The sequence below is a fragment of the Lithobates pipiens genome, unplaced genomic scaffold, assembly GCF_037356315.1.
Source record: "Lithobates pipiens isolate NorthernLeopardFrog02 unplaced genomic scaffold, aLitPip1_a1.2 Scaffold_23, whole genome shotgun sequence".
Taxonomy (NCBI): domain Eukaryota; kingdom Metazoa; phylum Chordata; class Amphibia; order Anura; family Ranidae; genus Lithobates; species Lithobates pipiens.
This window is the reverse complement of record NW_027507785.1, coordinates 299,684,332-299,710,732: the sequence shown is the minus strand read 5'-3', so window position 1 is coordinate 299,710,732 and position 26,401 is coordinate 299,684,332. Positions and strand designations below refer to the sequence as shown.

General features: G+C 42.0%; 1 protein-coding gene across 1 annotated transcript in view; it reads right to left on the bottom strand.

Moving 5' to 3' along the window:
- Nucleotides 1–26,401, bottom strand: part of LOC143926554 (vitellogenin-1-like) — a 269,217-nt gene that overhangs the window by 3,961 nt on the left and 238,855 nt on the right. The window contains exons 31-34 of the mRNA XM_077450393.1: nucleotides 22,197–22,294; nucleotides 19,030–19,124; nucleotides 14,934–15,093; nucleotides 12,515–12,673 (exon numbers count right to left, since the gene is read on the bottom strand). Of these exons, the coding sequence (XP_077306519.1) occupies nucleotides 12,515–12,673; nucleotides 14,934–15,093; nucleotides 19,030–19,124; nucleotides 22,197–22,294 (512 nt within the window). The remainder of the gene's footprint in view (nucleotides 1–12,514; nucleotides 12,674–14,933; nucleotides 15,094–19,029; nucleotides 19,125–22,196; nucleotides 22,295–26,401) is intronic.

The window sequence follows — 26,401 nt, the reverse complement described above, 5'->3', positions numbered from 1 at the left end:
CACCACAGGGGTCACTGTGGCTGAATTTTCATGCTGCAGACTGCAGAGCTCTTGCTGTAGACTCACCACTGCAACTTTGCTCTTGCTAGAGACTTGCCACGCAAATTTGCTACAAATTGAAAAAGTGTTAACTAGAACTTTTGCTTTAAGTGCTCTGCAAGTGTACAACTTGCCAGTGAAAATGTGCAGCAAGTTAACAGACTTATAATTCAACACTGCTACAAATTTGTGGTGAGTTATCCTTGCTATCTAGGGAGACACTCTCACATACCAGGAAGTGTGCTGCTATTTTTCAGCAGGAATTCTAACAAAGAAAACAAGCAGCACAGTAGTGATATCACCAAATTGCCCTTCTTATGCCGCGTACACACGATCGGATTTTCCGACAGCAAAACCGTGGATTTTTGTTCGAAGGATGTCGGCTCAAACTTGTCTTCCATACACATGGTCACACAAATGTTGGACAAAAATTCAGAACGTGGCAACGCAGTGATGTACAAGACGTACGGCGAGCCGAAAAAAAAGAAGTTCAATAGCCAGTGCGGCTCCTTCTGCTTGATTCTGAGCATGCGTGAACTTCGGTGCGAGGACTTGTGTACACACGCTCGGATTTTCCGCCAACAAAAAGTGAAGTTGGCTAAAAATTTGAGAACCTGCTCTCAAACATTTGTGGGCGGAAATTCCGACAGCAAATGTTCGATGGAGCATGCACACGGTCGGACTTTCCCACAACAAGCTCACATACAACATATCCCGTTGGAAATTCTGACCGTGGGTACGCGGCACAACACTAAGCCCTTGTACACATGGTTGGACATTACGACGGAAAATGTCCGATCGAACCATGTTGTCAGATAATCCAACCGTGTGTGGGCTCCATCGGACTGTTTCCGTCTTAATATCCGACCGACAAAGTTTTAGAGCTGGGCTATAAAATTTTCCGACAACATGATCCGATCGGACTTTGATCGTTAGTAGAGAATTCCGATCGGACAAAGTTCCACGCATGCTCAGATCAAATTACAAGACCAAAGCTATTGGCTACTAGCCTGAATGTAGTCCCGTCATAAGGAAATAATGTCATCACGTTCTGAACGATCGGATTTTCTGACAACTTTGTCTGACCGTGTGTATGCAACACCAGTTTTGGACAAAATCCGACGGATTTTTTTGTCAGAATGTCCGACCGTGTGTACAAGGGCTTACAGGGCCAGCAGTCAGAGCAGCAGTGTCTGTGATTTCACACTGCAGATCTACAGATGCCTAGGCACACTCACACACCAGGAAGTGCACTGCTATTTTTCAGGAGGAATTCCAGAAAAAAGAACAATGCGCAGCACACTGCTGACATCACCAATTTGCCCATCCAATTCTTCTGGGACTAGCAGTCAGAGCAGCAGTGCCTTAGGTCTCAGATTGCGTATCCCATATACAGGTGCCTAGGCACACATACCAGGAAGCATTCTGGCAAAGAGAACAGCGAGCAGCACAGTAGTGACATCGACAACTTGCCCTTCTAAATATTCTGGGGTTGCCACCAGAGCAACAGTGCCTTAGATCTCACACTGCATATATACAGGGCACTCTCACATACCAGAAAGTGCACTGCTATTTTCAGGAGGAATTCCAACAAAGAGAAAAGAAAGCAGCACAGTAGTGATGACATCTCCAAATCTTCTGGTGCTAGCAGTCAGAGCAGCAGCACCTTAGATCTAACACTACAGATATACAGGTGCCTAGGCATACTTACATGCAAGGAAATTCACTGCTAGTTTTCAGGAGGAATTCCGGCAAAGAGAACACAGAGCAGCAAAATAATGACATCACCCAATTTCCATCCAAATCTTTTGGGGTTGCAGTCAGAGCAGCATTGCCTTATACCAGGACATGCACTGCTATTTTGCAGAGGGAATTCTAGACAAAAAGAATATTTTTCCAGGTATTGCCTAGACACAATGAACATTTGTAGATGTTCCCCATAACTATCCCCAAATCATCACTTTTTACGTTCAGCAAAAGTTTCTAATGCGCATGCTAGTTGCCTGGTTCATCTGGATCATTCTGACCAAACATGGGCGATATTTTCTGTATAGCTGACTTGGAGCAGGTAAGCAGATAAGGAATTCATTCTGACATACATGGGTTCAGATTTGTTCTCGGTCAGTTTTGAAACCAAAGATTGCCAGGCAGATGGTAAGAGATGTAACAGCTTAAAGGTTTCATTTAAAAGTAAAATATATCCTCAATATGTGATAAAAATTTAATGAGTGACTTCACGTTGTGGTGCTACACAATGCAAGTACTGCTTTGCTCCATTTGCAATTTTTTGGCTGCCTGAAAGTGGACCTAGCATCAGATATATATTTACATGTTAAAGAATAATTCCACTTTTGTTAAAAAAAATAAAAAATCCCCTCTGGGTGGTCTACACAATTTCGCAATACGAGCTATTAAAAAAAAAAAAAAAATCCTGACTTGCTTTGCGAGCGTTCGAGAAAGGTTCAAACCAACGGGGTGTGCAGTACCGCATTTGGCCAGAGGTGCAGGGGCAGCAGTGTCGCACGGAGACACTCCGTTTCCGAATGTCTCCAAGTGTCTCTAATGCTCCGTACACACGACCGGACTTGTTGGCAGAAAAGGTCCAATGGAATCATTTCATCGGATATTCCGATCGTATGTGGGCTTCAGCGGACTTTTTTCCCCAAAAAGTCTGACGGACCTAGAAATAGAACATGTTTAAATTCCTATCGGGAAAACCGTTCGTCTGTATGCTGGTCTGATGGACCAAATACGACACAAGGGCAGCTATTGGCTGCTGGCTATTGAACTTCCTTTTCTAGTCCCGTTGTACGTCACCGCGTTCGAAACGAACAGACTTTCGTGTGATCGTGTGTAGGCCGTTCGGTCGGAACTCCGTCGGAAACTCTGTCGCAAAGACCATCAGAGTTTATTATGAAGGGAAGTCCGGTCGTGTGTATGCGGCATGAGTGTCTTTGGCACCCCTGCACCTCTGGCCACATCTGGTACTGCATAGACAAGCAGTGGCTGTGGAACGGATTATCTAAGTTTCCATTATTTCCTATGGGGAAACTCGCTTTTATATATGAGTGCTTTGGATTACAAGCATGCTTCTGGAATGAATTATGCTTTTAATCCAAGGTATTTCTGTATTGCCAAAAGTAATGGGACGCCTACCTTTACATGTACATGAACTTTGATGGCATCCCAGTCTTAGTCCGTAGGGTTCAATATTGCAGCTATAACAGCTTCAACTCTTCTGGGAAGGCTGTCCACAAGGTTTAGGAGTGTGTCTATGGGAATGTTTGACCATTCTTCCAGAAACCCATTTGTGAGGTCAGGCACTGATGTTGGAGAGAAGGCCTGGCTCGCAGTCTTGGCTCTAATTCATTCCAAAGGTGTTCTATCAGGTTGAGGTCAGGACTCTATGCAGGCCAGTCAAGTTCCTCCACCACAAACCCACTCATCCATGTCTTTATGGGACTTGATTTGTGCACTGGTCCAAATCATTGGTGGAGGGGGAATTATGGTGTGGGGGTTGTCCCCTTGTTAAGGGTCGGGCTTGGCCCCTTAGTTCCAATGGAGGAAACTCTTATGCCGCGTACACACGAGCGGCCTTTTCAACATCCAAAGTCCGACGGACTGATTCCGTCAGACTATTCGATCGTGTGTGGGCTGCAACGGACTTTTGATTCGCCAAAGTCTGACGGACTTTAGAATATGGAACATGCTTCAAATTTTTCCGACGGAACTCCGCCGGACCCGGTCCCTTCGAAAAATTTGCTTGTGTGTATGCTATTCCGACAGACTAAAACCGACGCTAGGGCAGCTATTGGCTACTGGCTATGAACTTCCTTATTCGAGTCGAGTCGTACGTCATCACGTTCGAATCCGTCGGAGTTTAGTGTGATTGTGTGTGGCCAAGTCCGCTCAGTCAAAAAGTCCGTCAGAACTCTGTCGGAGCTCCGGCAGAACTCCGGCAGAACTCCTTCGAAAGTCTGTCGGACATAAGTCCTCTCGTGTGTACGGGGATTTAAGGCGTCAGCATATCAAGACACTTTGGACAAATGGCTGCAAAGGGTGGGCCAACTGAATGTTGAACCCTACAGACTAAGACTGAGATGCCATTAAAATTCATGTTTGTGTAAAGGCAGGTGTCCCAATACTTTTGGCAATATAGTATATATGAAAGTGTAGTAACGAATTAAGAAAATAATTTATCAGGATATCTATTAGAGTGCAATAAATGTATACACTCATTATCTATTTTCTGAATTTTTCTGCCACTTATTAAAGTTAGGTGCAGAAGGTGGCACTGTGATTCTACCTAATAATTGTGTTTGAGTTATAAGGAAAAATCCAAGAAACAAAACATTATGAATGCAGCTCCTGCTGTACACCGGATTACTGGAGTTTTTCTGCTTACAGTTGTGCTAAAGAGGAAATCCAACAGACGCTATTTGGTGCATAACATAACCCCATTATCACTGTATAAGATCTACACATTGGCTCTAAATGTGCCTCTTAGGCTTGCCGTAGACGCCTGACGCCAACAGCAATACACGCACACGACTCCTGATCCCTCTAGATGAGTGACCTATTGGACTCGCTCCCAGGCAGGTTTCCCCAACAAGCTAAAAAAAATCAATAACATGCAATATGTAGACTTCTGACAGTCTGAGGTGTTCATTACTTCCCTCTGGTGGCTCAGAACTACCTAAAGCTTGATTCACATCTACATGTGCGACCGGGCGTGGGTGTGTTTCTGAGCATTGTGTGTAGGTCAGGCCATTCATTTCAATGGGCAGCCCTACGCATGAGAAATGCAGCAAAGAAGTTCTTGACTCTTTTCCCAAAAATGTGCCGCACTGTACTGTATGGTCGTGGGGCACCACGCAGCTTGGCACAATCAAAAATGTGCGCCTTTGTGGAGGAATGGGGGTGCCGTCTCCGAAATGTCCAGCAAAACGTTTTTTCTTTGTGCTTTATCATGCACTCTGGAAGCACAGCATGTTTGGGACTTCTCTGGGGCATTTCTTACACGTAGAGCGTTATATTCAAGTCAATGTGCTGTCCTATGCACAATAAGTGAACGCTCCGAAATTGTTGTTTTAATGTACTCTGTATGTCATGTTTTATATGTAATAAATAATTTTATATCATCTATATTGTTAATTATTAGAACCAAGATAGTCCATCACATTTTTGAGGTTGTGAATAGATATATGGTCAGCTTCCAGCAACTGCCCTATTTCCTCACCCTCATCCCCTTTTCTCTATATATCAAATTGGATGATGGTACTTTGTTATTTGTAGTTAAATTTTATTATATGAGGCTATACTTCTAATTTAAAATTACTAGAGGCCAGGAAAGACAAAGTGACGATGTTATCAGATGTTACTATGGTATACTTAAAGTGGTTGTAAACCCTTACAAACCACTTTGACCTACAGGTAAGCCTAGATTAAGGCTTACCTGTAGGTCCAAGCAATATCTCCTAAACCTATATGGTTTAGGAGATATTTGCCCGAAAACGGGCACCGCTGTCTACGGCGCATGCGCCGTAGACAGCGGCGCGCAGGCGCACTGAGCGCGGCATTCTCAGCGACGGAGCTGTCGCGCGTGTCGGCTCCCGTGCGCATGCGCGGGAGTGACATCATCGCGGCTTCGCCGAATGACAGCGGCGGAGCTGCGAGACCCCACCAACAAGATGGATGCGGCGGACTACAGGGGACAGCGGCGACTTCGCTGGCTCCTGTGTCAGGTAAGTGACACATAATGGACTACTATAGTGCATTATGCTTTACCTTTGCAGGGAATGAAAGAGGAAGTAAACTCATCAGGGTTTACTTCCTCTTGAAGTATAATTACAAGCATTTCATAAGTGTCAAAGGCTTTTATTGACAATTATATAAAATTTATGCAAAGATATCAATATTTGCAGTGTTGACCCTTCCTTTTCAAGATCTCTGCAATTCTCCCTGGCGTGCTGTCAATCAACTTCTGAGCCAATCCTGACTGATTGCAGCCCACTCTTACATAATCAATGTTTGGAGTTTGTCAGAATTTTTGAGGTTTTCTTTGTTCATTCGCCTCTTGAGGATTGACCACAAGCTCTCAATGGGATTAAGGTCTTGGAGTTTCCTGACCCCAAATTTCAAAGTTTTGTTACACAAGCCACTTAATTATCACTTTTGCCTTATATAGTTACATAGTTAGTAAGGTTGAATAAAGACACCAGTCCATCCTGAGTGAGTGTCTACAATTGTCCCTATCCCTGTACATTGCACACTCACATCGGTCCCTACCCTCAAGGAGTCCACAATCCAAGGTCCCCATTCATATACTAGGGCCAATTTGGGATAGAAGCCAATTAACCTACCTGCATGTCTTTGGAGTGTGGGAGGAAACCGGAGGAAACCCACGCAGGCACAGGGAGAACATGTAAACTCCAGGCAGGTAGTGTCATGGTTGGGATTCAAACCAGTGACCCTTTTTACTGCTAGGTGAGAGTGCTAACCTCTACACCACTGTGCCGCCCTTATGGCAAGGTGCTCCATCATGCTGGAAAAGGCATTGTTCCTCACCAAACTGTTCTTGGATGGTTGGGGGAAGTTGCTCTTGGAGGATGTTTTTTTACCATTCTTTATTCATGGCTGTGTTCTTAGGAAAAATTGTAAGTGAGCCCACTCCCTTGGCTGAGAAGCAACCCCACACACGAATGGTCTCAGGATGCTTTACCATTGGCATGACACCGGACTGATGGTAGTGCTCACCTTTTCTTCTCTGGACAATTTTTTTCTGGATGCTCCAAACAATCAGAAATAGGATTTATCAGAGAAATTGACCTAACCCCAGTTCTCAGCAGTACAATCCTTGTACCTTTTTGCAGAATATTCGTTTGTCCCTGATGTTTTTCCTGGAGAGAAGTGGCTTCTTTGCTGCCCTTCTTGACCCCAGACCATCCTCCAAAAGTCTTCTCCTCACCGTGCGTACAGATGTACTCACACCTGTCTGCTGCCATTCCTGAGCAAGCTCTGCACTGGTGGTGCCCAGATCCCGCAGCTGAATCATCTATAGGAGACGGTCCTGGCGCTTGCTGGACTTTCTTGGGCACTCTGAAGCCTTCTTCACAAATGGTGTGGAAATGTTTTTTATTGGATTAAGTTCATTTTCATGGCAAAGAGGGACTTTGAAATGAATTGCCATTCATCTGATCACTCTTCATAACATTCTGGAGTATATGCAAATCGCCATCATAAAAACTGAGGCAGCAGACTTTGTGAAAATTTATATTTGTGTCATTCTCAAACTTTTTGGCCACGGCTGTATTATATGCAGCCACAATTGTGTCTAGCTACTTACTACAGAATAATAATTTTCTAGGCAATACAAAGAGCATTAGTGCTATGCAAACTCCATCCTCCAACACCATAAATATTTCAGTTTGTGGTTCTTAGATCAGTGAAAGGCGATCTCAAAATCGCAACAATTCTGCCCCGAGATCCCAAAACGTCAAGTGTAAATGGAGCCTTGTTCTATTTTACAATGCTCTGGAAAATGAATACGATTTAATGATTAATGAAAAGTGCACACATAACAACCAATCAGGAGCCACCTTTCACTGTACCCATTTGCAGCCTCCTTGTGACAATTTGCAGCCTCCTTGGGACAATTTGCAGCCTCCTTGTGCCCATTTGCAGCCTTACTGTGCCCATTGGCAGCCTCCGTTTGCCCATTTGCATCCTCACTGTGCCCATTTGCAGCCTCCTTGTGCCCATTTGCAGCCTCACTGTCCCCATTTGCAGCCTCCTTGTGCCCATTTGCAGCCTCACTGTCCCCATTTGCAGCCTCATTGTGCCCATCTGCAGCCATACCTTTGATTACTAAAACAGTCTCCCGCTGTGTTATGCAGTCTGTTCGGCGGCTGTAAATTGTAACAAAGCCCCGCCTCTTCCTCTTCCGTTATGGGAGGATCACTGATACAGTTTCCCAGTATTGTATCAGTGTTCCTCTATCACAGACGTGGAGGAGGCGGGGCTTTGTTACAATGGACAGAGCCGAATAGACTGCATGACACAGTGGGAGACACCCTCAGTTTTAGCAATCAAAGGTACGGCTGCAGATGCGCACAGTGAGGCTGCACCCCCACTCAAGACCCTGACTCGAGTATAAGCCGAGGGGGGGGGGCTTTTTCAGCCTAAAAAATGGGCTGAAAAACGTGTCTTATACTCGAGTATATACGGTAACTTTATTGCTGAATAATATATTACCCGCTTATTTCTCTTATACATTGTGTTTTTTTGCAATAAAATTTTAAAAGGTGTATTCTTTTTCTGCGTGAATACCGTGTGACATAAAAAAAATGCAAAACCTGCCAATTTATTCTCTAGGGCCTCCGCTTTAAAAAAAAAAAATGTTTGGGGGTTCTAACTAATTTTCTAGCAAACAAACAAAACAAAAAAAACAACTGATTTTCACATGGAAACAAAAAGTGTCAGAAAACTCTAGTCTTCAAGTGGTTAAATCCTATATCAGATTTGGGTTTAGATACGTTAAATATCCAGATGAGCGCCAGATTGGTTCAGCTAAGTAAAAGTTCCTTAAAGCAATGAATCATCTGTAGTGTGTGTTGCTTTGCCCCAGTTTTCACACTCAGATAGTCCTTTTCATCTATTAATGTCCGGAGTTCCTCTCCCTCTTTGCATAAGAATAATGAGCGTACCTAGATAGCAACTGCAGCATCAGATAGGAAACCCTATGCAGCTAATAGCTTTCCTTACCTCCCATGAACGCCTAAATAAACAAAAGGATGCGTGGTTACAGTTCAAAATATCTCCTTATATTATTAAATGTTCACTTGTACAATGAGGGATCCATAATGAAGTCTCCAGAACAACATACTCTGGAAACGTTTAGTTTTGCATTAGTAGTCAGGTGAACGAAAAACTTCAAACAAGCTCAATAGTTCTTCTACCCAAACAGCAAGGATTCCCTCGTTGGGAACCCAACTTTAGCTCCAACCATAGGGAGCGCCAGACCAAAACCAGATGAAAGAGTCCAAAATAACTTAAATTGTTGGTAAAAAAAGTCATATTAAAACATTCAACGCGTTTCGGAGTAATGCCACTCCTTCATCAGCACTGCCACCTTAAAAAAAAATATTAAAAGTCAGCAGCTACAAATACTGCAGCTGCTGACATTTAATAAATGGACACTTACCTGTCCTGGGTGCAGAGGACAAGCAAACGCTCGCCATCCTCTGTCAGGGAATCAGGAAGTGAAGTGTTGCGGCTTCATTGCCCGGTTCCCTACTGCGCATGTGCGAGTTGCTCTGCACGTGTCATGCTGCGCGTCTTCACTGGTCCCCATTGTGTCCTGGGAACTGTGTGTTTCCCAGAACACAAAGGGGGGGGGGTGAGCATCTGTGGCTAGCTGCGGCTAGCTATTCCTGGAAGTGGGTGCCGATACCTGGATTATACAGGTATCTAGACCCCCCTCCCCCCTGAAAGGTGCCAATTGTGGCACCGGAGGGGGGGAGGAATCCGATGAGCGGAAGTTCCACTTTAGGGTGGAACTCCACTTTAACACAGGAAAAAACTTGGATGGACACAGTGACATCACAGATCGCTGCCCAACTGGGAATTTTAGGACAGGAGACACCTGATGCGGAAACGATTGAGCTGCGGACCTGGACTCTTTGATATGTACTGATTCTTCCACATATCTGTGAGTTGCCTACTGTATGTGTATTTACCATGCCTTTATATAATGCCACACAGTCTGGCACCCTCTGGTGTTCTTTTAGTCTTATAGGCAGGACTTTTTTTTCAGCGGGAATGCAGGGAACACACCAGTGTTAATTTTTGACTAAAATATTTCCGTTGACTAAATTAATACTATTTTAGTAGACTAAAATATGACTAAAACTATAACAATTCAGATGACTAAAATATGACTAAAGCTAAAAGGGCATTATTTAATAAGACTAGAGAGTGCAAAATCAGCTTCCAGGTTTTGTTGCCAAAGCTTAATTGACCAAGCTGACATTAGAAGCCGATTGGCTACTATGCACAGCTGCACCAGATTCTGAGTGCCCCCGTTTTAGTAAATATACCCCTAATGGCTAAAACAAAATTAAATTTATATCACAACGGCTAAATCTGTATCTGTAGTACATGTTCAAACCTTTATACCACAAATAATAAATATGTTATTCGATTTTTACTCCAGGAGTATATAATGCCTTAAAATGTAACTGAACACATTTCATTTTAGTAAACTAAAATGTACTGGAGATTTTAGTTGACTAAAATATGACTAAAACCAAAACAACTCAGATGACTAAAATGGCTTTTAGTCAAAAGACTATATCTAAAACTAAATTGAAATTTGATGTAAATATTAACACTGGAACGCAGTTCCGACACCTCCAGCACTGAAAGTACAGTATGTAATGGCAAGGGGTGCTGGGGTGTGCTGAGGGGTCCATTGATGCTGGCTGCTGGGGGATCTAATAGTGCTGGATGGGGGAATCTACTGTTGAGGAAGGGGTCTATTAATGCTAGCTGCTGGGAGATCTATTGTTGCTGGTAGGGGGCTGTTATTCCTTGGGTAGATCTGTTTTTGCTGGGGGGGGGGTGCGTATTTTATTGCAGGGGTTATTTTGTTGCTGGGGGTATTTGTTGTTGCTTGGGGGGGTCTATTGTTTGTTTGGAAGAGGGTTATGGTTGCTGGCTTTTTTTATTGCTTTTCTTGTTATCATTAACAAATTCCACACAAGGTAGGGGGTGGAACCACGGGACGGTGCTAGGAGGCAAAGGGTGACTTGGAATAGGGGAGTACCTGCACCTATTTTCTGAGAAATAAAAAAAATATATGTATACCCAGCTGATGGCCCTGAACACTTTATCCTGGACTGGAATCTGGATTACGTTTACTGCTGTGCTGAGATATACACCACCCAAGCCTGACTTTGACTATAAATGAACCTTTACTAACTATATGTTAGTTGCCAATTTGCTGTTTTTATTGATAAAAGTATTTTACTACACTCAGATCATTCCCTCTGCTTGTTTTATATGAATATAGAAGAAAGAAAGACTAAAAAAGGAAACAAATGCAGCCATCGCAGCTAAGAATTGGTAAGCGGCAATATGATACATGTTTGTTTTTGGGGTTAATACTCTTTTGGGGCTTATGCAAATCCAAAAGAAACTGATGTTAACCTCTTCCCGTCCGAGCTATAGCCGAAAGACGGCTACAGTGTGGACCTATTTGCTGGGAGGGCATCCATAGATGTCCTGCTGTGCTCGAGCGGTCTGTGCGCCCCCTGCAGGGGATGTGATCTGTGATCAGTGAGTCTATGAGACTCAACTGATCACAGAGCGGAGTAAGGGGTCGAGCCCGACCTCTTACCACGTGATCAGCTGTCAGCCAATGACAGCTGATCATGTCATGTAGGCAGAACCTGTAATTGGCTATTTTTTCTCCTCACGCTTGGTAGAGGCGGCTGTAAGAGGGACATCAGTCCCGATCATGGAGAGCCTCTGAAGAGGCTTCTGTGCCCATCTATGCCACCTACCAGTGCACAACAGTGCCGCCTACCAGTGCCCACCAGCACCACCTACCAGTGCCCACAGTACCACCCAGTAGTGCCCACAATGTCACCTATCAGTACCCACAATGTCACCTATCAGTACCCACAGTGTCACCTATCAGTGCCCACAGTGCCATCTATAAATGTCACCAATCAGTGCCTCATCACCAGTGCTGCCTATCAGTACCACCTACCAATGTCCATCAGTGCCACCTATCAGTGCCCATCAGTGACCTCTATCAATGCCCATCAGTACCACCCATCAGTGCCACCCATCAGGGCACATCATTGCCGTCTTATCAGTGTCACTCATTAGTGGCACCCATCAGGGCCCATCAGTGCCATCTTATCAGTGCCATTTTATCAGTGCCTATCAGTGTCGCCTTATCTGTGGCCATCAGTGCAGCCAATCAGTGCCCATCAGTGCAGCCCATTGGTGCCCATCAGTGCAGCCCATCGGTGGCCATCAGGGCAGCCCATCGGTGCCCATCAGTGCAGCCCATTGGTGCCCATCAGTGCAGCCTCATCAGCGAATATCAATGAAGGAGATAAATTACCCGTTTGCAAAATTTTATAACAAACTATGAAATGTTTTTTTTTTTTTTTGCTTTTTTTAATTCTGCCTTTTTTTGTTTGTTTAGCAAAAAATAAAAATCCAATAGGTGGTTAAATACCACCAAAAGAAAGCTCCATTTGTGTGAAAAAATTGCTAAAAATGTAATTTAAATACAGTGTTGTATGACCGCGCAATTGTCATTCAAAGAGTGACAGCGCTGAAAGCTAAAAATTGGTCTGGGCAGGTGGGGGTAAAAGTGCCCAGTAAGCAAGAGGTTAAATGCTAATTTCAAACTTCATTTTAGCATGTCCCTTTCCAGTGTACATTACATTTCACTTACCTTTAGGAAGACAGTGGAACGCAACAGGGAGCGGTGTCACTTCTGTTGGATGACAGCCCTTCACACACGTCAATACCGGCTCTACAGAATAACATGTTGCTTGGCGTTCGTCAATGAGCTGATCTTCCAGCATCATGTACTGGCGTGTCATTGCACAGCCTGCAATAGAATGGAAGTAACTGTGTGATGAGAGTATAATACGGTCTCCTTATACCTGTCTGATTTCATGTCCGCAACTCTAACCAATATTTTATAATGTATATCAGACACGTGCGATTCGTTTTCATTCTGAATCGAAATTCAGACTTATTTTTCGTTATTCGGGAATTCAGATATATCCGAATTTCCAAATTACAATTGTAGGGAATTTAAACGAATCCGAAATAACAAATTGACAATTTCGGACGAAATTTGGATAGTTTTCAAATTGAATTCGGATAGTTTTCAAATCAAATTTGAATCGTTTTTAAATCATAGTTTCCTAGTAGGTAAAGTTGAATAAAGACAACAATCCATCCAGTTCAACCTGTGTAGGTTTATATGTTGTATCAATGTTGATAATCATCTCCCATATCCCTGTATATTGTGTTCACCAAGATGCACATCCAAGAGTCTTTTAAAACCATCAATACTCCCCGCAGACACCACCGATTGTGGAAGAGAGTTCCACATCCTTATCACCCTGACAGTAAAAAAAAAAAACCCTATGCAGTTTAAGATTAAACCGCTTCTCCTCCAATCTCATTGTATGGCCCCATGTTTTCTTACACTCCCTGAGACTGAAACGTTTTCTTCCAAAGGGAGAGGAGAATACAATAGAATAGGAAAAATAAGGGATAGGAAAGAATATAATAGAATATAAAATAAAAGAATAGACTATAATAGAGTAAAACAGAACATAATACAAAATAAAAGATTGGAAAAAATAGAATAGAAATTAAAGGGATAGAATAAAAAAAAGAAAAGAAATGGAATGGTAAAGAAAATAATAGAATAGAAAAGAATAGAGTAAAACATAACAAAATAGAATGGAAAATAAAAGCACAGAATAAAATATAATATAAAATAAAGAAATAAAATAGAATAGAATAAAATAAAATAAAATAGAAGGAATACAACCATCTCTGAAATTCGAAATTTCAAATAGAATAAATAAGAATTCAAGTAGAAAAAGAAGGATGTCCCCCTCAGATCTACAGCGACTGCACTTTCAGTGCAATTTCAAGTGCACTTTTCACTTGTAGTTTGCACTTGTAGTGGAAAGTGGATCTGCCTTTCGTAAATAACCCCCCCATTGTCCTATGTAATAAAGAAGGGTTTAGCGGGATGCCTGGACCCAACACGTTTCGCACTATAGGCTTCCTCAGGGGTACACGAAGTGCAGTGAGCGTGGTTGGCCCATGTGGCTGCTCTTAGCTTGGACATTTGTGACCACCTTTGTACCAACCATATTCTGAACTGCATCTACAGTGACTATCGTTATTTGATTCATCTTTTTTTGTGAATGGACATCCTTTTTTGAACATTGTGAAATCTGAGACATTTTGTAAACATGCATGTTTAATCATTTGTAAATATCTTGTATATTATTTGAGTACTATTATCTATTTTTATTTCAGCAACCACGCTCACTGCACCTCATGTACCCCTGAGGAAGGCTAGAGGGAAAAACACGTCAGTTCCAGGCACCTCATTAAACCTTTCTTTATTACGTAGGGCAATGTGTATTCCTTATAATTCAATGCTATATGATTAGATCGTATGTACAATATAGTCCATGCTCTGGAAGTGGGGTACCATATTTTGTGGGGGGTTGGCATTTAGTAGTGTGGCATGCTGTATTGATGCTTTTAAAGGGTTTGATACCCCAAATTTTTTAATGGATTTGTAATAAATATATGTTTTCAATGAAGTGAGCTCATGTTGGTGTAATCATTCTGGCAGAACATCCCATAATCTTTTCACAAATGGTCTTTCAAGTACAATTTGAGGATGTGACATTGGCAAACGCAGTTGACCTCGTTCACATAATAGTTCCTATGTTTTAATTGCATACCTTCTTTTAGACCCAATGATGTCATCACTGGGTCTCAGTGTTTCTTGGTGCAATGCGGGCAGATCATGGCTGGTAGGAGGGGCAGCATCACCCCACGTGTGATATGGAGCTTCCATGATTAGCAGAACTAAAATCTAATGACTGAAGAAGGCAGACCAAGGAAAGTTGAGGAACAAAGGATCTAACTGATGCTGGATGTCCTCCAGCTGGAAAATCAGGCAGGCCCTATCTAACTTGCCGCAACTTCTAATGCATACAGTGAGAAGCTCACAGTGTGTACGTAATTTCAGTACAGGAGAGGAACCTATACAACTGTGCAAGACTGAAGAGAAGGGTGGAGCTCAGATGTAAGTGAGGACGTACCAGACTGGCAGGTATCCTCCGGCGCTGTCCATGAATGGACCAACCCATTGCAGCTCTTTGCCTGTTCATGATTTGGCTTTTTCCAGTCATTTTGCTGGTTGTGATCGGCATCTCCACAAAGGCCACAGGTCTGTCCACGCATCAGAGGAGAGATTTGGATCTGGAAAAGAGTCAGTGTAAGGCTTAAACTGTTGATCTCCATAGATATTAAAGTGGTTGTAAACCTCAGACATGAAGCATATGCCTCTGTAGCAGGGATATGCAATTTGCGGACCTCCATCTGTTGCAAATGTCCCATCATGCCTCTGCCTCTGGGTGTCATGCTTGTGGCTGTCAGAGTCTTGCTTTGCCTCATGGGACTTTTTTGCAACAGCTTGAGGTCCGCTAATAGCATATCCCTGCTCTATAGTGTGTACTTGTCTCAATCCAGAGCACTACATGTAATTTCTGGCTGCTGCTTCCTTCCTCTGCTATCAGCATGAATCACATCTGACAAGTTTTCCTGACACCCAGAGAAAAAAGGTGACATGGGGAGAGATATCCAGCACACAGCCTGTGATTGACAGACTTAGCTCTCTTCCCTGTGTGCTGTGTGAAGGTGGGTGTGTCCCTTCCCTCCAATCAGCTGTCAGGGCTCTCCTCACTGAGCTGTGCAGTGTGTAACATTAGCCCTCCATCCCTTGCTTCCTGAAAGCTCAGACAGTCTTGCTTACTACAGAGTAATGAAGTCAGCAGCGAGCTCTGTGTCATATTAAGTCTATAGAGTGAAGCTGCTGCTGGAGTCCCAAAGAGGGAATTGGCATTGTACTGCTGAACTGTTGCTTTTAATGTTGGTCATACACACTTTGATTTTATTATCTGATTGGCGTGTGAATTTTTTAAGATGATCATATTGGCAAACAATTGAATTGACTTAACTGCCCCTCCAAACGATTTTGGCTCAACGAAGTTGATCAGCCAGGACATAACATTTTGGAATGTGTTGGATCACATGGCAGCACTTTGTTTATTAATGCAATCATATTATGATCAATAAGATTCTGACATTTCATGGAGGAAACAGAGATTTGATTCATAACTTATGATAGTTGGTGGTATTTTAACCCCTTAAGGACTGAGCTTCTTTTTGAAATTCTGTATTTACAAGTTAAAAAATGTTTTTTTTTTCTAGAAAATTACTTAGAATCCCCAAACATTCAAATTTTTTTTTATAACACCCTAGAGAATAAAATGGAGGTCGTTGCCATACTTTCTGTCACACTGTATTTGAGCAGCGGTTTTACAAGCGCACTTTTTTTGAAAAAGATACACTTTTTTGAATTAAAAAATAAGACAACTGTAAAGTTAGCCCAATTTTTTTTTTTATATTGTGAAAGATAATGTTACGCCAAGTAAATTGATACCCACCATGTCACGCTTCAAAATTGCGCCCGCTCGTGGAATGGCAACAAACTTTTACACTTAAAAATCTCCATAGGTGACGTTTAAAAAATTCTACAGGTTGCGTGTTTTGAGTTATGAAAGAGGTCTAGGGCTAGAATTATTGCTCTCGCTCTACCGATCGTGGCACTACCTCACATGTGTGCTTTAAACACTGTTTCCATATGCAGGCGCTACTCACGTATACGTTCGCTTTTAAAAAAAAAAAATCTTATTTATTTTACCTTTTAGTTTTTATTTTTGTAGTGTTCTTTTAAAAAAAAAATTGTGTCACTTTTATTCCTATTACAAGGAATGTAAACATCGCTTGTAATAGAAAAAAAGGATGACAGGTCCTCTTAAATATGAGATCTGGGGACAAAAAGACCTCACATCTCATATTTACACTAAAATGCAATAAAAAAATGTTGTCATTTAAAAAATAAAAAATGTCCCTTTAAGAGCTAAAGGCAAAAGTGAAGTTTTGGCGTTGCTTCCACCCTGCAATGGTATGGAGACGGGAGGGGGCCATCTTCCCCTCACTCATCTCCATACCCAACAAGGGGCAACATCCGATCGCGTCCACCGCTGCCGACAACTCCGGTAAGCCAAATTTGAAAGGAAATTCCAATATCTATAATTTTAATAGTTAGAAATAGTTATTATTATTAGTTAATTATTATTTCGGATTTTTTACTATTTGGGTTTTCAAATTTTATGACTTTCTATCCTATTTTCGGATTTTTGTTCTTCTGAATTTTTGGATTTTCGTTCTTATTTTTGTTCTGAATTTTCGAATTTTCCTTCCTATTTTAAAATTTCGAATTTCTGAACTTTCTATATTTTCAAATTTCCGAATTTTCGTTTTTGGAAAAATGTGTTCAACAGGTTTTCGTTAATTTGAATATTTCCGAACGAATTTGTCAAATTTTGTTGAAAAACAAATAAGTAACGAATTGCACATGTCTAGTAACTAGAATGGCACCTGTAACAACCGATGAGTCATCAGCTGTCAGTGGTGTTCCCCTGCAACCGGGAAAACCCCGCTGACAGCTGATGACTCATCGGTCGTTAAGGACGCAATGGCAGCCCACTCCTTAGCAACCATGTTGTTAAGGTTGCCAGCGGCTGCCGGTTCCTATAAATATTGCATGCTGGGACCACTACTTATTTACTGTATGCATTTTTTTTTTTACTTTTTGGGAATTGACTTTCACGCCTGTTTTAGGTGGTATTTACTGAGCATTTTTGCTTTATGCGGTAAATGCCACATAAAGCAATAGTGAATTTACATTTTCAGGATCGCATATGGTATTTGGGAAACGACCTATATACCGAATAGACATGTGCGATTCGTTTCATTACGAATAAATATTTTTCGTTATTCGGAGATGCAGATATGTCCGAATACCCGAATTACAGTATAAACAAAGTTTACCGAATGTTCCGAATAACTGATCTAATTTCGTCCAAATTTCTGAATTGAAATTTGAATCGAATTATACATCGAAAAACATTCAAAACTGTAAACATATTTCTGAAATGAAAGACTGTGGGGGTTATTTACTAAAGGTAAATCCACTTTGCACTACAAGTGTACTGAAAGTGCACTTGGAAGTGCAGTTGCTGTAGATCCGAGGGGGACATGCAAGGAAAATAAAAAAAACAGAATTTTAGCTTGCACATGATTGCATGATAAAATCAGCAGAGCTTCCCCTCATTTCAGATCTACCCCTCAGATTTAGAGCAACTGCACTTCCAAGTGCATTTGCAGTGCAAAGTGGATTTGCCTTTCGTAAATAACCCCCTATGTGTTATTAGTACCATTTCTAAATAATGTTTTAGTTAATCCAAAGGTGATTTAAAGAGCCATTGTAATCCAAATGCACTTTTTAAATGTAAACATTTCGGCTGCGTCATTCGAATCGAAAAATTAACCAACATTTTTTATTCGAAAATGTATTTAAATTTATTTTAAATTCCATAAAATGCATAAAACAAATTCAGAATATGAATCCCAAATATGAATTCAACAAACCAACCAAATTTAACGAAACTAAATAACTAGATTAATGAATCTAAACGAAATGAATGGAAATAATTTTCTCATCATGCGAAAGTCTAATACCGCATGCGATCTGGTTCTGTGAATGCAGCCCAGTATCTTCCAATTAGCAATCAAAATCTACTTCCCCATGTGTGTCATATCAATCAAATGGGATGTCGACTATAGATCGAATATTCAGATCGGGAGAGATTGATTGGAAAAATTAGTGCATGTGTTCAACTGTGTTCCTTTAGAAAAGGAAGGTGCTGGTAAATGGCATATTTGCCAGCCCCTTCCCCCACTCTTCATCCTGAAAGAGAGGAGGGAAGCAAGCAGTACTGCAGGGTGGGGTGCGGCACAACACGAGGGGAAGCCCAGGCAGTAGGGGGAATCTGCACTGCACCTAGTGATTAGGGTGTGCCCAGGCACACCTGGCAAACCCCCTGGGCATGCCTTTGAGAATTACATTGTGTATATAATCTGGGGTCATTGCAATTAATTTAAGATGAACAATGGCAGGTTTCGAGCAGCAAACATAAATATGTACATGGATATTTTTACTCTCCAATAACATTTAGTACTTTTAGTTAAACATTTAGATTATAAAGATTTGATAACAAATCCTCATACCTGGATAGAATGCCCATTGAAGGAGATCTGTTCCACTCCATTCTTTGGAGCCTTCACTGTCACTGATGTAGCATTTTTGTGGATTCTGATACATTCTGAAAAAAAAAAAAAGACAAATTATTTTTCTATAATAACTCATGCCTTCCTTGTATAATAATATATGTAACACTTGGAGAATTATGAACGAAGGCCTTTCATAGACAATATATGATGGCCATTTGTGAAAATAGTTGGATGGAGGGACCACTACAGGCCAGTTTATACACACATATATTCATCCAAGCATCTCTACCCCCCCCCCCTTCCTCTTCCTCTCACTGTCCCTGAACATGCACTATATTGTCAAAAGTATTGGGACACCTGCCTTTACACGCGCATGAGCTTTAATGGTATCCCAGTCTTGGTCCGTAGGGTTCAATATTGAGTTTGCAGCTATAACAGTTTCAACTCTTCTGGGAAGGCTGTCCACAAAGTTTAGGAATGTTTGACCATTCCTCCAGAAGCGCATGTGTGAGGTCAGGCACTGAAGGTGTTCTATCAGGTTGAGGTCAGAACTCTGTGCAGGCCAGTGAAGTTCCTCCACCCCAACATCACTCATCCATGTCTTTATGGACCTTGATTTGTTCACTGGTCCAAATCATTTGGTGAAGGTAGGATTATGGTGAGGGGTTGTTTTTCAGGGGTTGGGTTTGGCCCCTTAGTTCCAGTGAAGGAACTCTTAAGGTGTCAGCATACCAAGACATTTTGAACAATTGCATGCTCCCAACTTTGTGGGAACAGTTTGGGGATGGCCCCTTCCTGTTCCAACATGACTGCAAACCAGTGCACAAAGCAAGGTCAATAAAGACATGGTTGAGCGAGTTTGGGGTGGAGGAACTTGACTGGCTTGCACAGAGTCCTGACCTCAACCTGATAGAACACCTTTGGAATTAATTAGAGCGGAGACTGCGAGCCATCAACATCAATAGTTTGGGGGTGGCCACCTTCTGTTCCAACATGACTGTGCACAAGTGCACAAAGAAAATCAAGCAAGTCACAAAGCAACCATATAAATTAGCTTTTATTTCTTTTTTAATTATTATTATTCATGTATTATTTATTTATGTTTGTTAGGTGAAAGGGTTATGTCACGTACACACAAGCGGATTTTCCGTCAGAAAAATCTTGGATGGAATTTCCGATGGAATTCCGCTCAAGCTTGGCTTGCATACACACGGTCACACAAAAGTTCGCTGAACTTTCCACCATCAAGAAGGCAGTGACGTACAACACTACGACGAGCCAAGAAAATGAAGTTCATTGCTTCCGAGCATGCGTCGAATTGTTTCCGAGCATGCGTAGGAATTGTGCGCATCGGAATTTGTACAGCCGATTGGAATTTCCGCTCTGAACTTTTTCCGACCGAAAAATTGAGAACCTGCCCTCAATCTTTTGCTGGCGGAAATTCCACGAGCAAAAGTTTGATGGAGCGTACACACGATTGCATTTTCCAACCAAAAGCTCTCATCTGACTTTTGCTGGTGGAATTTCCGATCGTGTGTACGAGGCATTGGAGTTAATGTTAGGTTTAGGATTAGAATTAGGAATTGGGGTTAGGGTTATTTATTATTATTCTATTTTTTGTTGTTGTTAGGGTGTTAATACTACTACTACTACTAATAATAATAATAGTAATAAACAAATAAATGTAAAATAAATATGCAAATAAATAAAAATCATAACTAAATAATAAATAAATTCAATAAATTAATGCTAAGTAATAATAAATGAAAAAAGGAGCAGCTAAACTTAACCCCTAATTCTTAAAAAAAATAAAATAAAATGTATAAATAACGAAACACCCTAACACAAAATAAATGAATTATCATTATTATTATTATTATTATTATTATTATTATTATTAATAATAATAATTAATAATAATATTAATAATAAAAATGTGTTTGGGTGTTTATTATTATTATTATTATTATTATTATTATTATTAATAAGTTATTAAATATTTTTTAAGGTTAGGGGTTAATTATTATTTATTTACGTATTATTACATATTATTCCTTTTAATTATTAAATTAAATTATTGAATTATTCCTTTTAATTAATATTTTTTAAGGTTAGGGATTAATTATTATTTATTAATGTATTATTACATAGTATTCCTTTATTTTATTTATTTATGATGATTTTTAGTTATTTGTGTATTTATATTATGTTTATATATTCATGTATTATTTACATATTTTCATTTGAGGAAAAAAAAATATGCAAAAACACGTGACAAAACACACGACTGCTTACAAAAATGTGTTTCCATTTATTTCAATGGGAATAAGACCGCGGCAAAAATGCTCAAATCTGCCCGATTCGAGCTACAAAAAAAGCCCCAGAACTTTGTTGAGCTTCAGATGTTTGGCTTCAGGTGACCTGTAGTGGAGATGTGAACCACTGGAGGAGAATAATTGATTTTTTTTTCTCCTCCAGTGTTTTGGAGCTTTGAGCTGTGAATGGGGCCTAAATCTGGTCCTGACTGTCACACTACAGCAAATCCTACATGAAAGCTGAAGTACTGATTGTATAGGCTGACCTACCTGCATGCCTCTCAAAGTTTGATTCCCCAATTTAGAGTACCTCTACGGAATACACAACCTACATGAAGGGTGTATTCACTACAAACTGACATATTAATAACAGGGATTCAATAGATAGGATGAGCCTCTGTACTGCATTGAGGGAACTACAAGAGGCTCAAGCGGCGCGGACACCCCGCCGTGCGTTTGGTTTTTCGGAACACATAAACTGTTAAAGGTTTTTCATGAGTGCTTTGCAAACTTTTACTCAATGCATATAATACTGTATGGCTTTGGACCATCTGAAAAAAGGCGGAAACGCCCTTTAAGTTCTGACGTCCATTGATCTTTTATAGAGATAAAAAATGTCAGAACTTGTATAACCCAACAAAACAGCGGCAGAACCCTATGTCATGTGGAACATCTGGAACCTCATTGGGGAAAATACAATAAAAATAACCTCCAACAATTAGATTTTTTCTTTTTTATCATCACATTTCATCCAGATATTTTTCAGAGATGGCTTCTTTTATCCAGAGACAGCAGCTCTCCCTGCACTCAGCTGTGTTCTCCGTTATTATGACCTTACTGCTATTGTACCTCTTTCATTGATGTACGTGTCATTCGTTAACAGCAGCCACATTCCATTCAGCTGAACATGGAACTCCTCCGAAATGTCACAATAGATTTTAATATCTCTGAGAAATAAGACCGGAATCTGAGCGTTAGAGGATGTGAATGTTTATCTACATAAAATAATAGAACGATGATGTATTATAGAAGTGAGGGTCACGATGCCAACAAAAGGCTCTTCAGTGTTCTCTTCACCAACATTAAAAAAATGCTTTTGTAAGTTGGTTTCTCAGTTATACACTGTTATATGTCATGGATTTGTAAAAAGAATATTATGATTATTACAATTATATATTGAAAAGCATAGTTGTAGAGAAGTTAGCACTTGTTATGCTCCGGGCTTTTTTACCCTTTAGAGAATAGTTGCAGGAACTCCCCCTTTCTGAGTCACTTCTTGTCTCTGTCCCTACCCACCTCTGAGCATCGTTCCTTGGTTCCACCCCCTACCCATCTTCGAGCACCGTTCCTTGGTTCCAACCCCTACCCACTTTCGAGCACCGTTCCTTGGTTTCATTCCCTACCCACCTCTGAGCACCATTCCACCCCTACCCACCTCTCAGCACCGTTCCTTGGTTCCACCTCCTACCCACCTCTAAGCATCATTCCTTGGTTCCATACCCTACCCACCTCAGAATACCGTTCCTTGGTTCCACCCAATGCCCACCTCTGAGCACAGTTCCTTGGTTCCATTCCCTACCCACCTCCGAGCACTGTTCCTTGGTTCCATTCCCTACCCGCCTCTGGAGCACTGTTCCGCCCCCTACCCACCTCTGAGCACCGTTCCTTGTCTCGAGCCCCTACCCACCTCCGAGCACCATTCCTTGGTTCCATTCCCTACCCGCCTCTGAGCACCATTCTTTGGTTCCACCCACTGCCCACCTCTAAACACCGTTCCTTGGTTCCACCCCCTGCCCACCTCTGAGCACTGTTCCTTGGTTCCATTCCCTACCCACCCCCGAGCTCTGTTCCTTGGTTCCATTCCACCCACTGCCCACCTGTAAACACCATTCATTGTTTCCACCCCCTGCCCACCTCTGAGCACCGTTCCTTGGTTCCACCCCCTGCCCACCACTACGCACTGTTCCTTAGTTCTATTCCCTACCCACCTCTGAGCATCATTCCTTGGTTCCATTCCCTACCCACCTCTGAGCATCGTTCCTTGGTTCCACTCCCTACCCACCTCTGAGCACCATTACTTGGTTCCACCCCCTACCCACCTCTAAGCACCGTTCCTTGTCTCTGTCCCCATACCCACCTCTGAGCACCATTCCTTGGTTCCATTCCCTACCCACCTCTGAGCACCATTCCTTGGTTCCACCCACTGCTCACCTCTGAGCACCGTTCCTTGGTTCCACACCCTGCCCACCTCTTAGCACCGTTTCTTGGTTCCATTCCCTAACCACTTCTGAAAACCGTTCCTTGGTTCCCTTCCCAAACCAAACCTCAGAGCACCATTCATTAGTTCTACCCCCTATCCACCTCTGAGCACCGTTCCTTGGTTCCACACCCTGCCCACCACTAAGCACCATTCTTTGGTTCCATCCCCTGCCCACCTCTAAGCACCATTCCTTGGTTCCACCCCCTACCCACCTCCGAGCACTATTCCTTGGTTCCATTCCCTGCCCGCCTCTGAGCACCATTCCTTGGTTACACCCACTGCCCACCTCTGAGCACAGTTTCTTGGTTCCATTCCCTACCCACCTCCGAGCACTGTTCCTTGGTTCCATTCCCTACCCACCTCTGAGCACCATTCCACCCCCTGCCCACCTCTGAGCATCGTTCCTTGTCTCCACCCCCTACCCACCTCCAAGCACCATTCCTTGGTTCCATTCCATGCCCGCCTCTGAGCACCATTCCTTGGTTCCACCCACTGCCCACCTCTGAATACCGTTCCTTGGTTCCACCCCCTGCCCACCTCTGAGCACTGTTCCTTGGTTCCATTCCCTACCCACTCAAACAAAAGTGTCAGCTAGATGTCCAATCTGTCCGCCGCAATGTTGCAGTCTCACTAAAAATCACCGATTGCTGCCATTACAAGTAAAATAAATAAGAATTGCCATAAATATATCCCCTATTTTGTAGACGCTATAATGTTTTTGCAAACCAATCAAAATACGCTTATTGGGATTTATTTTACCAAAAATATGTAGCCCAATACATATCGGCCTAAACTGATGAAGAAATTTGATTTTTTACATTTTTTTATTGGATGTGTTTTAGCAGAAAGTAAAAAATATTTTTTTTTTTTCCAAATTATCGTTCTTGTTTTTGTTTTTAGGGCAAAAACATAAAAACTGCAGAGATGATCAAATACCATCAAAAGAAAGCTCTACTTGTGGGAAAAAAAGGACATCAATGTTATTTGGGTACAGCGTTGCACGACCACACAATTGTCAGTTAATGTAACACAGTGCTGTATCGCAAAATATGGCCTGGTCATTAAGGGGGTAAAACCTTCCGGGGCTGAAGTGGTTAAAGCGGAACTTCAGTCATCTTTTCATCTTTCCATCTATTAAATCTTCTGCCCTTGTTGTTTTAACTTTGGATAGTAAAACATTTTTTTTCTGCCAGTAAATACCTTATACAGCCCACTTCCTGTTTCTTGTCTGGTCATTAGCCTAGGCTTATGACATCATGAACAGCTCTCTCTCACTCTTGTGAGAGTTTGCCAGGAAGGGAGGGGGGATGAGTCATAAAAGGGTCAATAAGAGCTGAAGAGCTGGAGGTGTGCCTCTGTGTGTCTGTGTAAACCCAGGAAGTGAACAGGCAGCAGCTTCAGCTGCCCACAGTTAAAATGGTTGCAGCCAGACTCAGTGGAGGGAGATTTCTGCAGCATATTTGGCAAGTACAGTATCACAGTATATATAAAATAATATGCAAAGTGGTTGGAGGGAAGCTTCAGAATGGCAAAGATGTTTTTATTCCAAATTATGTGAGCAGACTACAGTTCCTCTTTAAATAATACAGAACTAAGTATTATTTTGTTGCGCTAACAATTTGTATTTGTATGGAATTTTTTCATGATAGCAAGAAAAGTACTAAAATAGCCCCCCTACAGCCATCAGCAATACCCCCCCCCCCCCGCAACAATAGATTCACCCAGAAATAATGGACCCCTACAACAAAATACTACCTCAGCAGCAACAACAGATTTCCCAGCAGCCAACATCAATAGACTCTCCAGCAGCTAGCAACATCAGACCCCCTACATCAACAATAATCTCTTCCAGCAACAAAATGATCCTCCGCAGGGCTTTTTTTCTGTGGGAACGTGGAGGAACGCAGTTCTGGCACCTCCAGCATTGAATGTATGTAATGGCAAGGGGTGCTGGGATGTCTATATTGTACTGTTGTAATATTGTTGCTGGCTGCTGGGGGATCTCTTGTTGCAGGGGTGTCTATTGTGGCCAGCGGGGAGCTAATGTATCTGGGAGGGTCTTAAGTTGCTGGGGATGGGGGGTCAATTGTTGCTGGGAGTGATCTACTGTTGAGGGTGGAGTCTATTGATGTTGGCTGCTGAGGAATCTATTGTTACTGGCAGAGGTCTATTGTTGCGGGGGGGGGGGGGGGTGTTGTTGCTGGCTGCAGGGGATCTATTTTATTGTTATCATTACCACATCCTATACAAATTACTTAGCACCATGTGGTCCCAAGGGAGGGTGCACAGAGGTGGGTAGGGGTGACTTGGAAGAAAGGAGTAGCTGCACCTATTCTCTGAGAAAAAAAGCCCTGCCTACTACCAACATTAGACCTAACCAGCGACAATAGACCACCAGGAAAAACATATACCCTCTAGCAACAATAGATCCTCCCCGCAGCCAGCATTAATAGACCCTTCAGCACAGCCCAGCACCCCTTGCATACATTCAGTGCTGGTAGTGCCGGAACTGCGTTCCCCCACGTTCCTGCTGGAAAAAAGCCCTGGTTATGCTAATTGTAATTCACATGTCCACTCAAACATACAGTATATGGCCTAGATCTGAGTGAAACGTATGCCCCTTTAACACTGAGGCGCATCTAAACATCTAATAAACACTGAGCGCTTTTGAAGAGCTTTTCAGGTGCTTTTGAAGAGCTTTCCATTAATTTCAATGAAGAGGGGCGTTTTTTCACCACCCTGCCAGCGCACTGCCCCAGTGTGCAAGCATTCATTGATTTTAATGGAAATAGGT